The sequence below is a fragment of the Homalodisca vitripennis genome, chromosome X (assembly GCF_021130785.1).
Source record: "Homalodisca vitripennis isolate AUS2020 chromosome X, UT_GWSS_2.1, whole genome shotgun sequence".
Taxonomy (NCBI): Eukaryota; Metazoa; Arthropoda; class Insecta; order Hemiptera; family Cicadellidae; genus Homalodisca; species Homalodisca vitripennis.
The window spans coordinates 74,883,004-74,899,648 of record NC_060215.1 but is presented as its reverse complement, the minus strand read 5'-3'; the positions used below and the strand labels follow the sequence as shown (position 1 = coordinate 74,899,648).

The window sequence follows — 16,645 nt, the reverse complement described above, 5'->3', positions numbered from 1 at the left end:
CGAAAATAAGATTATTATTTTTATTGCTTCAGCTCAAGTATTAGATGTAATATAATACTAGCATATATTTAAGAACATTGTAAAAGGCCTGTAGAATAATACATATATTAGATTACACATTACATGTAATATTACCAGTACATGGGTTTTAGGCATGCCACTGAAAACCGGAAAAACATACATATAATAGTAAAGAAGAGTGTTACTCTGGATACATTAATTACACTTTCACCAATAATTTATAACGTTATTATATATTGAATACGAGAAAAATTTTGGTTTTGATCAATTAGATCGTGATTGATCGCGAAAATCGCGATATTGAACCAATTAGATTAACAAAAATAATTATAACAAAAACTACTTTGTCAGGCATCCTTATGAATTCAGTTTTCGTGATACTCAAACTGATCCCTTTATCTAACAATATACTATAAAGTATCTCAAAAATATACCTAGGCCCTATAATATGTAATTTTAGTATGAGGATATTCTATCTTGAATATTTGTATGGCATATGTGTTCATGTAGAAAATGTGAACATAATTGGTGCTAAGTTCAAATAACGATATTGAGATACGAAGACATCGCTCGTCTGGTTGGTCTAAGAACGAAGAATACTTGATTAATCTGACAGTAATTACTTTATATTTACGATGGTTTATTTCTCATAAACTCGTTTATAGACATATCTTGAATGTAATGAATTTAAATACTAACATAGTTCCACGTTTTGTTTCTTATCTTTAATACGATTTACTTCATAAAAATTGTCGCTATTATCTGAGTATTATTTGACATAAATATATTCCATTGACAATTTACCTCACCCAATATGTTCTAAATTTCCTCTTTTATTATTTTTTTATTTACATACTATCTTATGGTAACTTATTATCAAGCATATACCTTTATGAACTTTGTGTTATTAATTTTAAAAGAAAAAATTAAGTATATGATATTACTTTGTACAAGAACGTTTAAAGTATATTTTCAATGAAAATAAATAACTTTAATGTTTACCCTTTGTTAATATTCTAGGGAATAAATTAGTTTGATTTAATTTCATTGTTAGTGATTTGTAATATTTACTAAATAGCAAAACAATGAAGCATTGGAATTTTGAAAATATTATAGTAACCAAAAAACTTATCCTCCTTTAACTATCCACCCATCTATTAATTCCACCCATACATTAACCAACCCTACCCATGTATTCTGAGGTTACATGAATGAAGGACTTCATATCCCTAATTTCGCCTTTAATAAAGGAAAAATTTCATATTATATCTTAACTTGTTGTACACGTAACATATAGGGCAAGTACTAACATACTGGTCTAAAGGAAATGATTCTCACCAAATCTAATTACCTGACATGTGCTCAATTCTAATATACCTACCTGATGGACAACTGCCCTGCTCTAGAATGCCAGTATCCAGATGTGCCTTTCCCGTGTCCTCGGATAAGGACGGTAGTGCGGTTAACCCTAGGGTAGGGTATGCCGAAGTGCGTGAGTGATTGTCAGGGACTAATTCTTCTCAAAACCAATATATTGTTCCTGGCTATAATGGTATTACCAGTTAAGAGATCGGATAGCTTGATTAAAATATTAGTAGGGTACAAGTATTAAGATGCACAGTGCTCGACATGATGTAGTAACATTAACGTCAGATCGAGTGCCACCCCGACATGACGTAATAAGTTGTCCGACAGACCTTTTCAAATAAGCTAAACCGGCACAACAGTATCGCAAAAATTTTTGCTCAATAAATGTTTCTTTAATTATTATCACCCATAAACTTGTGAACAGTAAGTTTTGTCGGTATAACTCAATTCATAATAATATAATACCTTAATGTGGTATAAAACTTTATAAGAATTTAATAAAATATCCTTGCATGTAGATAGAGTAAAATAATAATTGAGAATATAAAATATGTGTGAATTCAAAGTATCATAGTTTTATAACACATTACATTTTATATCCAAAGGTTACGTTAGTTAGGAGATCATCAATTAGATACTTTTTGAGGTGAAAATCGTTAGAAAAAGTTAGAATTTTATAAGATATGTTAGATATTTTGTAAAGCCAAACTATTGAACACAATAGTAAAGCAGTACAAGATAATCAAATAAAAATATATAAAATTGTGCTAAAAATTTTACTGAAATATCTGTGGCATGAAAAAACATTACTAAACACAAAAACGCGATATTCCTCATTATTCCATTAAGATTGAGCTATTTTAAATTTAAAATTGAAGATGATTTCAAGTCATTCATTGGACTTTAAATAAAAGGAATTCCACCTGTGGCCTGAGATGAGTTTAAATTTTAATTAAACCACCTATAAAAACGTAGAAAATGCATAGCTTTATATCCTAAGCAGTGGAATATCACCGTATAACAAAAATGAGTATGAAATTATAAGCTCATAAAACCGGCTTAAGAAACGCATCTGGAATATACTACAAACGTGAGGAAAGGTTTATGGAGTCAGTGCACGTCCTAGCCGGTTAAACCTGCACACTCACAATCCGTTAACCGTCAAAGTTATTGCTTAGTTTTACAACCACTTACCCTCGGCGCTTTCTTATGATAATAAATAAAGCTTTTGGTTTAACGATATGTTCATAGTTAAACAATTCGTACATCGAACTGAAAATGTATTTAATGAATTGAGTAATGAACCATTGTAAGTTTACCATAAAAAGTTAATTTATTCAAAATACCACTCACCTTGAGATTGGTAAGATAAATGCTGGTCAAGTAACAATAAATTAGTTAGTTTACTGAAATTTACGTCCAAATCAGGAAGTTTTAGATGCAATATATTTTATACAACTTAAATAGTTTTTTTTATATTATTGTAGCAGCAAAATCTAAAATGATCATCTTTAAGATTTTTTCACATTTGTTGACCTACATTTTAAGAATTATACTATTTGGTATATTGCTGAAAAAATTAAACGCTTTTCTCATTACTTTTCGTAGATTTACTTTTTAACATCATGAAACTTACGGTTGGTCATCGATGTTATGTCAAGTGTAAAACCATCGTACGACTGCATGGTTAAACCACATTATTGTTTCAATGAAGTATTCAATAAGACATCAGTCGTAGATGATGGGGTGGAAAGATGAAAGGAAGTCAAGTGTCGACGGAAAGTAATAACATACGATTTGGTTTTCACTGATTAGTTTTTTAAGAGCAGACACTTTTAAATGGTTACATTTAATGACAAGTGGAATTCTGGAAGTAGTTAAAAAATTTTTTTTTGAATGTCTGTATTGTATGACGTGTGTAAAGAAGTTCTTAGATAAATCTCATTTATTTACGTTAAGTTTTCAATATCATCCATCATCGGACTATTCATATGTTGAAGTGTGGAAGAAATAGCTGTGGGCAAAACTGATTTGCTTGACATAAGAGCAGTAACAGTCTTTTTGCATTTAAAACCAATGGTGATACCTGGAAGAGCTTTGTGTTGAACTTTGCTTGGATAGAATGATTCAATATTACATATCAATAAGGGTGGGAATTTTTTTATTTAAATCGAAATTGTTATACTTATAACATGAAGGGTGTATGTGGAGGGTTTTAACAATCCCTGCAATATTGAATAACTTAATTTTAGAACGCAAACGGATTGAGAGATGTAAGGGTTGGAACAAGAGAAGAGTTAATAATGATTGCAGTATACATAATTTACACAGTTTTTCGCATTTAGTTAATTCTGATAAGTTTGTTTAACGAGTTAAAACGTAGACTGTAATTTAATGGATCTCCTCCAGTCATTGGTGTACATGACTGCAGAAATAATTATTACATTATATTGAATACTTATATAGATTAATATATTTTTTGCGTCTGCTAAAGAAGAAGCATCTTCTCGTTACTGTTTTAACCAATTGGTTTCTGAACTACCACAATATATAGACTAATCTTGTGTTTCAGTAAATTTATTACATTTCGCATAAAAGCAATTGAGTACGTAGCCCATGAAACAAAACTGATTATAAGTTGAAACAAATCCACTCCTTCGTGCTTAAAGGGTAACAGACAGTTACTTACCCGCTACTTGTATCCTAGTGTGCCGCACACTGACTCGAGTCTCGCCTGTCAGTTTGTGAGTCACACGGCACTCCTTCGTGCTTAAAGGTAACAGACAGTTACTTACCCGCTACTAGTATCCTAGTGTGCCGCACACTGACTCGAGTCTCGCCTGTCAGTTTGTGAGTCACACGGCACTCCTTCGTGCTTAAAGGTAACAGACAGTTACTTACCCGCTACTTGTATCCTAGTGTGCCGCACACTGACTCGAGTCTCGCCTGTCAGTTTGTGAGTCACACGGCACTCCTTCGTGCTTAAAGGTAACAGACAGTTACTTACCCGCTACTTGTATCCTAGTGTGCCGCACACTGACTCGAGTCTCGCCTGTCAGTTTGTGAGTCACACGGCACTCCTTCGTGCTTAAAGGTAACAGACAGTTACTTACCCGCTACTTGTATCCTAGTGTGCCGCACACTGACTCGAGTCTCGCCTGTCAGTTTGTGAGTCACACGGCACTCCTTCGTGCTTAAGGGTAACAGACAGTTACTTACCCGCTACTTGTATCCTAGTGTGCCGCACACTGACTCGAGTCTCGCCTGTCAGTTTGTGAGTCACACGGCACTCGTACGTTGAGAAACTATCGGCCTGCCCAACATTTAGTATCATCAGCTCTCCACTAGGCAACATGTGAAACTTTCCATCTGAAATCAGTTGAAACAGTTTGTAACATAGGCCACATTGTCATTTAGTATTACAATTCAGTTTGTTAAATACTGAGTTAAATCAAACGATTATCTTGTTAAATGCATTTTATTTAAAACGTTTATTTATTTACAAACATGCAATTTTGCACTAATATATAACAACTCTTTGAAAATAATGATACAACATATCAATCATAAATCATTAGAAAATCGTAACATTTAGTATGGAGTTATTAGAATATAAAACCAAAAGGTTTTCTCATTTGTTTCTGAACTATATATCCCTCATTTGGACAGAAAAAATTCGAATATCAACTTATATTGTTTTTTTTTTTCAATATCTACTTATTACCTAAGGAAATATAACGGTGGGCCGGCTTAATACTTGTATTAAATACTAATCCAAAGAAAATGTGAGCTAATGTACGCAGGAAACTAAATTTAAGTTAATATCTGTATAAAAATTAATATGATCACCCAGATAAAATTATAAACTTAAAAACTTTTTTTTATATATAAATACGTCCTGGACATACTCGTATTTATTTTTAATTTTAACTTTACAAATTTTACATATAATTAAAAAAGATTTGGTTCATACATAGTTATGTTAATATATAGTAATATTTATGCAGTAATGTAAGTATTAAGTTGACACAAATGAAAAATAATGCAGCAGCAGCTTTGTACTGTAAAAATGTCAGGTTAGCGCGAGCTGGGGGCGTGTGCAGAGTCTACAGTAGTAATAACTAACTATATTCGCAGAAAACATTTCGTATATATGAATGTTTACATATGTCTAGCTTTGATAATACTTTATCAACAGTTTTATAAAGGTTACTTTAGCGTGAACAGAATAATCTTTATTTAGATTTATTTACACATTGTTCTGCAAGTGTACTGAATTCATTGATTTGTTAAATAAGGGGTTTCAGAACACCTGTCTCCAATATGTAGCGTCAAACGGCTAACTGCAGAGGTTTAGTTTAATTTATCACTAAATATACCCCAAAAATTGCCTTAAAATAGCTTCAACTGGAAAAAGATAGGTTATCCTAAAAACAGAGGGGAACCTTTTTCCCCAGGGAGGATTCATTGTTGGTTTATGGATCTCAACAATTTGAAATGAAATTACAAGTCATTTTGTATGTCATTTTAAGTGTCTTAAAATCCTAAACGTTTCGGAAAAAATTGTATTTAATTATTTCCTTTGTTTTAAAATGGTGGAAAATGTAAATAGAAAATAGTGTTTTTTTGTATTGTGATGGCCTTAATTTTTAAGTCATTGTGTATGTCATTTTAAGTGTCTTGAAATCCTAAACGTTTCGGAAAAGCATGTATTTAATTACGAGTATTTCCTTTGTTTTAAAATGGTGGAAAATGTAAATAGAAAATAGTGTTATTTTGTATTGTGATGGCCCTCCTGTGATTCGATCCCGTACAAAAATACAAATATTTTTCGTTACTTAACGATATGAGCTTTTAAATAGTATCATGTATGGCCATATTCCTTATAAAGTTTTGATACCGCTGTGAAATGTAGTTTTTTGAAATGGCCATAACACAAAATTTTTAAAATCGTGAGGGGAGTGGTTCAGATACTAAAATAATAATTAACTTGATTAAAAAATTCCATAAATAAATTTATATTTGAATAAGCGAGAGCATTATACATCTAAACTCCTTTTAATGTTAAATTAAACTTAAATTTTGAAACTTATTTTCATTTTTATATACGACTAAAATATGCGGAATACTGATAGAATATGTGAAGAGAGATGCATTCTTTCAGGAAGACAAATATTTGTATAAGTATGTTGTTAGTTGATGTTCAATACAGATGATTAAATAATTCGTTTGGTAAATATATGTGTAACTCGGAGCATGGATGCAACATGCCAATTCGGAAGCACAAGGCATTTTGCATTGTGTGAACAAATAATCTAATTTATGAGTCCGTTTTGGTAGATATGTACCTCATTGAGAACATTTTGAGTGACAAACACTCTTGTTATCGTAAACCACTTGAATTTTTTATTTATTACGTGTAATGACCATACGATCAACTTTTTAAATGAATCAAAGATTTCACGACTTTTGTTTGCAGTTTGAAGAAACTAATATTTAACCATTAATGAGACTATAACAAACTGGTCTTTGACTGCAAAAGTTATAGTGTTGAGAATAACCCGTCCGCTTCCTGTCGTAATATCAAAGTTGCAATTTGGTTATATTACATATTTTTCACCAGCGTCAATTAAACACGAGAAAGTGATTTTTTGTAGAAATTTCACCTCTACCGAAAGCTTAGAACACAATAAAGGCAGATGTGTAATCCCTCTTTCAATTCACGTTTCCAGATTAATGCTGTAATTAAGCACAACGTCAACATTAATATGTTTTGCAAAACGAAGCTGTGTGTAAACAATCGCTGTATTATATTCCAATTTTGTAAGAGCCAAAAATTACTTGGAATGTTGGTGTTCATAAAATACTATTTTATAATTTTTTAAATAGAATGCAACAATTGTTTTCCTTTAAAACGGACATGTTTAGCATCTCATCAATACATTTTGTACAATAATTAACTAATCAATGTATAATCGAAAATCAGCTCTAGTTATTGATATATCAACATGCTAATCATTGACATGTTCTTGCTGCAGTAGTGCAATATAAAAATTGTAAATGAAGTTAAATATATGAAGTCATGTAATGATAATTTTTTAATATTTGCAATTATGGACGAACATTTTAAATATAAAAACTGCATCGGATGATAAGATCGATATGAATACTAATGACATATTCGGGAAATTATATTAACCACATACGTATTAACTATTGTGACTCATTGACTCCTCACAACTCGTTATGGCAAGCCTTGCAGAGTCCAGTTCCTTTGCATGCCATACTGGCCCTGTACCCTTTATCCTATTTACAGTAATATACATTATATTCCGATTGTGTATTACTAGTGCAATGGATAATGTATTTGTCTATTTATGTTTAAAATATAATTAATTTTGTAACTATATTTTATATATATATATATATATATATATATATATATATATATATATATATATATATATATATATATAAAACAGCTTATGTTCGTGTTGAATATTATACAACCTGCTACTCCACTGTCACATTTCGAATCATATTTTCCAATATGATAAATAGCATCAAACCCGCTCGCTCTTTATAGATAGGAGAAAATTACTACCAAGCTTATTGTAAATCTTTAATTTTCTTTACAAAAACGGCTTAACATATTTTTCGATCTCCGGTGAACTTATTTAATACAAATATCGGTCAACGGTATTTAGAACATACATGAAGCAATAGACGAACTTATGATATGCACCCATTATCAAGGAAACGACAGGACCTTAAAATCATGTGGTTTCCTGTCTTTCCGTCAACGTGATCCGTGATATACAAGGTGCTACCAGACTTGAAACTTGTTCCAAGGAAGAACTCTATTTGCTTTGGGGTCAAAAGGTCAAAGGGCAGTAAATTTGCCCTTAAAGCCAGTTATTACAGTCAGTTCAGTAAAGACTTTCACTAAACTCAGAAAAGTCATTCGACTCTCGGTCTTTACGATTTATTTTTATTTGAGTTAGTAAAATATATTTTAATTTAGCATATTTTGTTACTAAATGTTTTGATTTCAGTACGAAATTTAAAATTCGATAAAAACCTAAAGTACGGAGTATATACAACTACCTCCCTTTTGTAAATTTTAAACTTTTACAGACAATAAAGTATCCAAAGGAAAAGCAAAGATTTATGAGTATGTCCAAAACATAAATTCAAAGCATATCAAGAACAAACAGATTTTACGCTTAACCTTCTGGATATGGCTGGTAAATGAAATGTACAAGATTATTTTTACCATCAGCTATCTCTTTTTCTTTTTCAGCCAACAAAAACTAAAATCTGTGATAAACGCAAATTTATATTATTTAAACAAATTTAAAGTCGTTTAGCAAAGAATGCATATTTTAAAAGAACCGACCACCTAAACTGGGTGGTACAAATTATAATATAGATAAGCCTTTATACACGGTTTCTCGGCTAAAGTTGAAGCATTAATCAAAATTTGTATCAAATAAATACACTTAGTACACAATGTGAGCCAACGTGAGGTGACTTTTATTTAAATTGTGTAAATAAATTATATAAAATAAGATACGTTAAATAGGTAATAACACCTTTTAGATAATGTTTGTGTCAAACAGTATGAAAATAGTCTTCAGATTATATCTTCTGTGCGTTCCATCTTGCAATTACTTTTTTTTGAAAATATCATACATACTATAGTGAAAATTCAGAAACAATTTTGGTGTAAATATAAGTAGAATTAAATGTATAAGTATTTAGGCTAGTTACTTCTATAGTGCTGTGGCATTTTAAGCATATCTTGCTTTTAAGGATAGATTCTGTATTAACTATTAAAAAACTAAAATAAATGTAAAGTTTTAATAAATCATTTTAAAGCTTAAAAAATTAGAATGGTTATTTTCTGGTACTGGATCTTTTTAGGATCTACCTCACTGGAGTCATTAGCCTGTACATCTTGTTAAGTATTAAAAAATAAAATTAAAATTATTTTACTATGAACTTTTTTGTATTAAACTTATTCAAACACAATTTGTTTTCCTTTATTCCTGTGTTACGTAGATATAAAAAACTATTTAAAAAGTGGAATAATGTTTATAATTTATATTGAAAAGTAAATTTTACTTAAATATAACCTGATTTTTTTAGATCAATAATATGTCTATTAATCAAACATAGCACTGGTGAGTAAATTAAATTTATATTTTCTGTCATTAATGCTTGGTGACATTTTATTTTCACCACAAAATACTTTTAATACTATCTTATGTTATCCTGGTATCGCAGGCTAGTATGAATGTCATGGTCGAACAAGACTTGTGTGTGCTCTTTTGTACGTTCTATTTCATGTTTTGTTGTTAATAGCTCAGATGGGAAAGGAGCAGGGTTTGCGGTCCTTTGAAAATATCTTAATTTGTATATTTAATGTTAGTGTAGCATTAGACATGAATAAGCAACTAATTAATTAGTGCCAATTGATCAGTTTACATTTAAATTTAACTGCAAACTTAAGTTCATTTTGGTACCATATTGACATAATTTATTAGACAAACTTTATTAAATCGTAACGAATAGTCTATCTCTTTACAGTCTATTGATTTATTTAATTATCATTCTAAGGATACATCTTATTTAAACTAGGAACTGGCTATGTTTCTTGTAAATTCTAAAGTATCCAAGCCATTTCCGACCTTTCATTAGGAAAATAAAAATTTAAATGACAAAAACAGTGCTCTTAAGGTTTGTGTACGAAAATCGTATACTAATTCAGCTCTTTCAATATTAAAATTGCATAAAAACAGATATATGCTAACAACATGTACAATCTCATTATGTTTATAATGAATTAAAGAAAAAAAAAGTAAAATAATGATAGACATATTGTGATATAATCTAAAATAAATTTGTACATGTATGAGTATTACATTTCTCGGGCAAAAAACCCAAAACAACACGAAATAACTGATAAAAATATATTTTTCCAGTATAAATTCTTTTTATTGGATAGCACAGATATAGTCATATTTTGTATTTTCTCACAGCATTTACTTAATTTACCATGTTTCTTAAAGTCATTCATTCTTACTCGGATTTTTGTAACAGATCTCAACAACAATTTAAAGACTGCCATAATTTAAAATTTAGAATAATGTTCGATTAATATGTTGCATTAGTTTGGTATAAATGAGTTAATTAACCTTGCATTAAAACAGAAATAAAACATATAAACAATGTAATTTCATAAGTAAATAATGATGAAACATATAAATCAGGAACCTCTGGATGCCCTGATGAGGCATAAAGAGAAATATAAGAATAATTTTAATACTTTTAGCTACCATATTCCCTACAGCATTGGTCCCTTTTCTTACAAAAAAATAAGCAGATGTTGTCATAGAAATGGTTTAATTATTAAAAAGAATTTGACTACAGTTTTTTTTTCAGATTTATAATCCACATTTTTAATAAATGAGTTCCGTTATAATTATATGAAGACAAAAGCAGGAAGACTTAAAGAAGAAGTTCGCCAAAACCTCCAAAACATTAAAAAAATATTTTTACATAAATAAATCCTTTGTGTCTTCTCAAAAAAGTTATGTATAACAAAATACATAAATACCGGGTGCTTCAAAAAAATGAATACGCACTTTAAACTATCGTAGTTTTCCCGCTCTACAAGGCTAATGTTATATTTCTTCGCCAGGTGGCAGCATAATCGTCCCTTTATGTTATATTGTTAGTTGGAATTTGTAATATCAACATGGCGGAGGTACGTTTGAGTTTTGAAGAAGGTTATTAAGTGGTACTGGAAGTTTGAGAATGTAAATGAAGTTCAAAGACAGTGGAGAAGGGATTATGATACAGAACGACCTTCAACATTAACAATTACACGCATACGAGACAAATTCGAAGTTCATGGAACAGTGTGTGATGTGCATAAAGGTCATTCAGGTCGACCTCGAACAGCTACAAGCGATGAGTCTTCAACGACAGTCTTGGAACTGTTTCAACGCTCTCCTAACAAACCTTCAAGGCAAGGGGCACGTGAAAGTGATGTAAGTGCTAGCAGCGTGCTACGCATTCGGAAGAGAGGCAAGTATCGTGTTTACATTCCAAGGCTGGTGCAACAGCTAAGTGACGACGATCCAGATCGAAGGTTGCAATTTTGTGAATGGGTTCAGGAGATGGTGATACGTGAACCGGAATTTATGGGTAGCATCATTTGGTCGGATTAAGCCCAATTCAAACTTAATGGAACTGTCAATAGGCACAATTGTGTTTACTGGGCTGAAGACAATCCTCACATTACAATTGAAAAAGCTGTATATTTGCCTGGTGTAAATGTGTGGTGCGGTTTGTCTTCAAGGGGACTCATTGGACCTTTTCGATTTGAAGGTACTGTAACTGGTATTAATTACCTAACAATGCTTGCTGATTCCATATTTCCTGCCATTCGTGCATTATACGGTAATGATAATTTTTATTTTAAACAAGATTGTGCCCCGCCGCACTATCACAGGGACGTACGAGCTTACCTGGATCTAAATTTGCCGGGCCAGTGGATAGGACGCAGGGGGCCAATCGAGTTTCCAGCACGCTCTCCAGACCTTACACCACTGGATTTCTTCTTATGGGGCACAGTAAAAGATGAGGTGTACAAACGTAAACCACGTAACCTAGACATTCTTTGGAATGAGATTCAAGCTGTGTGTAGAGAAATCTCATTGGACGTTTTGATACGATGTACAGAATCAGTGGTGACTCGTACTCGGAATTGTGTTGATGCTGCAGGTCACCAATTTGAACAGTATTAACATTTGTTATTTACGTTTCATTTACATTGGACTTTAAGCTTTCTAATTTCCTGAAATTTTACTTTGTAGAACTTTGTAAATATATTTTCTATGGAAGTTCAAAGTGTGTATACATTTTTTTGAAGCACCCAGTATTAACTTACTGATTATACATTTTATCTAATTTATTAAGTCCTGCTGAGTTTAGAAGTGGTCAAATATAGCACGGCTATATCGTGTTTGGTTATGGTGTACTGTAACTGTGCTAATATGTATTTTGTACTCTATTGTTTTTTCTTAGTTCTAAACAGCTGAGTATAACAGCAATTCTCTTTAACCTTGTTTTGCATTCTGTTTGTGTTAATCCAGACTACGTCGCTTCAAAGCTAAGTTTAAAGGCATGGCACTAGGTGATGGAAAGGGTTTATCATGAAAGGGTAGGCTAACAGATGCCAAAAGCGATGTTTTACAAACCTGTTTCTGTTTAGCTTTTAGGAGAATGTAAATAAATTATAAAAAAATCCACATAGGCGCTGCATTTTCAATGTGAAGTTTTCGTATTGGCGCAAGTTATGATCAAGTGACGAACCACAACATGGACTTTGCCCTATGGGACTTGTTACTTTGTGTAAATACCAAGAGGCAAAGGCAACTGGTGAAGTTTATTTACACAAAAACTTGGTGACAGAAGCGGTAATGTATGTAGAGCCATAAAACAAATATTAAGGAGACTCTTACAAAAGATGAACTCTTACAAAAATATCTTCTTTGAAGAACACAAAATCCAAATTAGAGTCTAAGTAATGTAATTTGTTCTAAACCTCTCAAAAAGTTTATGCAGGAGCATTAAATGCGGTACTAACATGTATTAATAGTGCAATGGCCAAGAAACATTTTCTAAATACATGGGTATAGAAGCAGAAAAAGTATTCTCAGCGAATTGCGTAAATTTAATACAACAAGAGTAAAAATGGTGATAAAGCCTGGCAAAAATTACTAAAGCAGGTAGAGTGAAGAAAAGAAACATTAAAACGAAGAGCGAAGTCCAGGACCAGAAGAAAGTCACAATGTAGGGCTGAAGAATTTTTAATGTTGAAGTACTCTTTTCTTTCCGAAAGGTTTTCCAAAACTTGTTTTTTTGAGTTTTATGTTCCTGTATTTCAGCTTGGGGGAAGCTAATGATTGAAATCGTGTGTGGGTGTGTGTGTGTGTGTGTGTGTGTGTGTGTGTGTGTGTGTGTGTGTGTTTTGCATATGCTTATAGGTACCTATGTCCCCAAAATAGTTAATTTCTGTGGTGACTAACAGTAATAAACAAACAATTATCTACTATTAAAACTTGAATTGTTTTACAAAAATGTATTAATGTTTATCATTTTTCTTTTTAGAAGATTTTTATGATGGTGGGTACGTAGTTACCATAAGGATTTCTCAACGTCTAAGTAAAAAGTAATCATCTTAGTAAGCCTAGCAGGTTTTGCTCAGCAGGTACACGAAAAGTGTATCATGTAGTGGGCTTCAACCCTTACATTATATTGATATTTTGCTTGCATTAAGTTTTCGACTCCTATTTTTGCAGTTAAATAATTACAATTAATAATTTTATCTTATCTTTTTGAACACATCAAAGATGAGAACTAAATGTACGGAGGTTGCTAGTAGAAGACATGTGGTAGTAAGATGTGGGCAGAGCGTAACTAATTTCTATACATTTGACCGGAAATAAGTGAGATTGTTGTGTTGTTAGTAAAAGTAAACTTAAGTTGTTTACTATAGTTCTGGTCGTAAGAGGCGAATGGACGGACGGTGTTTCCCCTGCACCCTTACTAATAGAGTTTCCATGTAGCGTGGTGGGGCTTATTGGTGGAGAGGGAGATACCTTGTCCACCCGCTCTCCCCACATCTTACTACCACACGTCTTCTCCTAGCAATCTCGATATATTAAGTCGTCATATGTGTTTTGACACTATCTTCAGTACGACCTAAATGCGTTTCCTCATGTGCAACATACAAAATAAAAGTAATAGTTATAGTCTCTGGCATCATTAAAGTGTTGTAATGGAAGATGGTGAAAATATTGCTTAAGATATAAAATGTAGTAATACCGTTATTTTATGTGAGTTGGTACTTTGATGTGGAGAAAGATACCTATTAAATACAAGTGATTATGTTTTGGTTTCTTACAATTTTCCTAATTTATAAGACTATCTCCTAAACATAAGTTACCGTAGTAAATGGATTAACATAACAATATATTTTCTCTAAGTAATACTCCTATCTTCAAACAGTGGTTTGTCCTTTCTTGTGCTGTTTGAGTTTACCATTTAAAAAATCTTAAAGCTATTCAATTTTAAGCTTTAATTTTGTACCAGTACAAGAAAATTTGACTTATTCAAACCAAACTAGTGGTCTCTATTAATAAAATATAATCAGTTTTAATTAAGGACATTTAAAATTGTATACAAGTTATTTTGAAAATGAAATCAAGACAAAATAAATTCAAGTACATGTAGTACACGATTGAAGAATATAAACCATTTTTATAAACAATGAAGACGTGGAGAGATATTTTCTTTCATACTCAATATATTGAATTCACGATGGGTTCGTGCGTAGTTCAAAAGTGAAAGTATATTCTATCATGTTGTGTGTGTTATTCATTATGCTGCTCCTCGTTCAAACGTGAAATTTCTACAATTCAGTGAGACATTTTATTTTGTAATCTGAAGATGTACCGGTAAAGGAACGGGGTTTTGTATTACGTGTATGTGTGTGTGTGTGTGTGTGTGTGTGTGTGTGTGTGTGTGTGTGTGTGTGTGTGTGTGTGTGTGTGTGTGTGTGTGTGTGTGTGTGTGTGTGTGTTTACTTTAAAATATTTCATAGATTGTAAATTCCCCATGATATGGTTTTTAACTTTATTCAATTCGCTTCTAATAAGCTTAGAATCCTTAAACATTAATTTACAGACTTGTTATATTTTCGTCGCAAAATTGTTTATCTGAGTATCCTCATTTAATTTATGCTATATAATATAGTTTACAGTTCTTCTCTGACGTATAACGGTTTAAAAATATTTTTCGCTTGAAAGTTGTTGATTCAAGAATGCACCAAGCCTTACATTGTGCAATAGTTAGTCTTTTAATTCTTGAATGATATATTATCACTTCAATAACTTCAATAAATGTGTCAATGTGACTGCCATCTTACCACCACAAGGGAATTTTGATAGTGGCGTACAGAAGTTGTTCCCCTTGTGCGTCATATAGTGCTTATTAGAGAAAGTTAAAAAATAATACTCAAATAATAATATCACAAGTCTTTGAATATAATTAACGTTTTTCTACAAATTCATTCAAGGTGAAATCCTATAATTTTATATTAAAATATATAAAATTAAATATGTTACCTTAGTTACATATGATGAAGATCGATGCAAATTATACTTAAAAATTGTAATTATTCTCTGCCTATATTACATTTGAATATGTCCAGATAAATATAATTCTGCTAAATTTCTATTAATAATGTCTACATTTTCCTTATTGGTTTATCGGTAAACACGATTCCTGCATTAGTGATATGGGTTTGGTAACGTATTTAGTTGTATGTGTTGTTACAAATAAAAGGTCGTATTTTAGCAAATACCTTAGTATATATGTTAAAATAGTTCATCTTAGTCAGGTAGTAACAATCTAAGCTTTGCAGGTGATAAAGAAATAACAAGCATAAAAAATAAATGATACGGTAAATTATATTAAGTTAAATAAATATCACGTTGTGTTTATAAAACAGCTGAAACGCGTTTAAAATCTAGCTCACGTAAGTTTTAAGCTATTATTTATTGTTACATTTTAATATGGTTTGAACGTCAATTACTATCACAATTATTAGTACGAAAATCGGAACTAAAGAATATAGTTTTATTATTAGTAAAAGTAACCGTAAGTATTTCAATATATTGCCGGTCGTAAGTGTCGGTATAAATATTCAACATGTATCAGTACAGCCCCACTACCCCCGTGCCTGACACCAGTCCCTTGCACTACGACACGTAGTGAAACACGGGGCGGGGAAGGTGTAAGTAACTAAGAACCGAATTCCAACTGCAGTGAAACATGTTGGAATGGCAACTAAAAAAATAACACACAGGTAAATCTTTCCAAATCATAGTAATGTTTAACAAGTCTGGACACAGGGTAACCTTATAGAGGATACAAAGAGTGTATTAATTTTAATGAAAATAAAAATATTAATTTGACAATATATATATCGTTAGATGGCTAGCAAGTTTTAGTCCTAGTTTTATCATACCCAGTGTCTCATATAATAGAAAATATGAGTCATAATTCATTTCCAGAACTCTACATAATGTAAAATCGTTATTAACATAAGATAACAAAATATTTTCAAAATAAATTACGATAGTCCTCTATACCTTTTGGACTTTTAAGCAATTAAAAC

General features: G+C 31.5%; 1 protein-coding gene across 1 annotated transcript in view; it reads right to left on the bottom strand.

Annotated features, from left to right (window-relative positions):
- The window catches only part of LOC124369480 (Down syndrome cell adhesion molecule-like protein Dscam2), a 222,320-nt gene that overhangs the window by 52,955 nt on the left and 152,720 nt on the right, over window positions 1–16,645 (bottom strand). The window contains exons 7-8 of the mRNA XM_046827492.1: window positions 4,605–4,758; window positions 4,079–4,158 (exon numbers count right to left, since the gene is read on the bottom strand). Of these exons, the coding sequence (XP_046683448.1) occupies window positions 4,079–4,158; window positions 4,605–4,758 (234 nt within the window). The remainder of the gene's footprint in view (window positions 1–4,078; window positions 4,159–4,604; window positions 4,759–16,645) is intronic.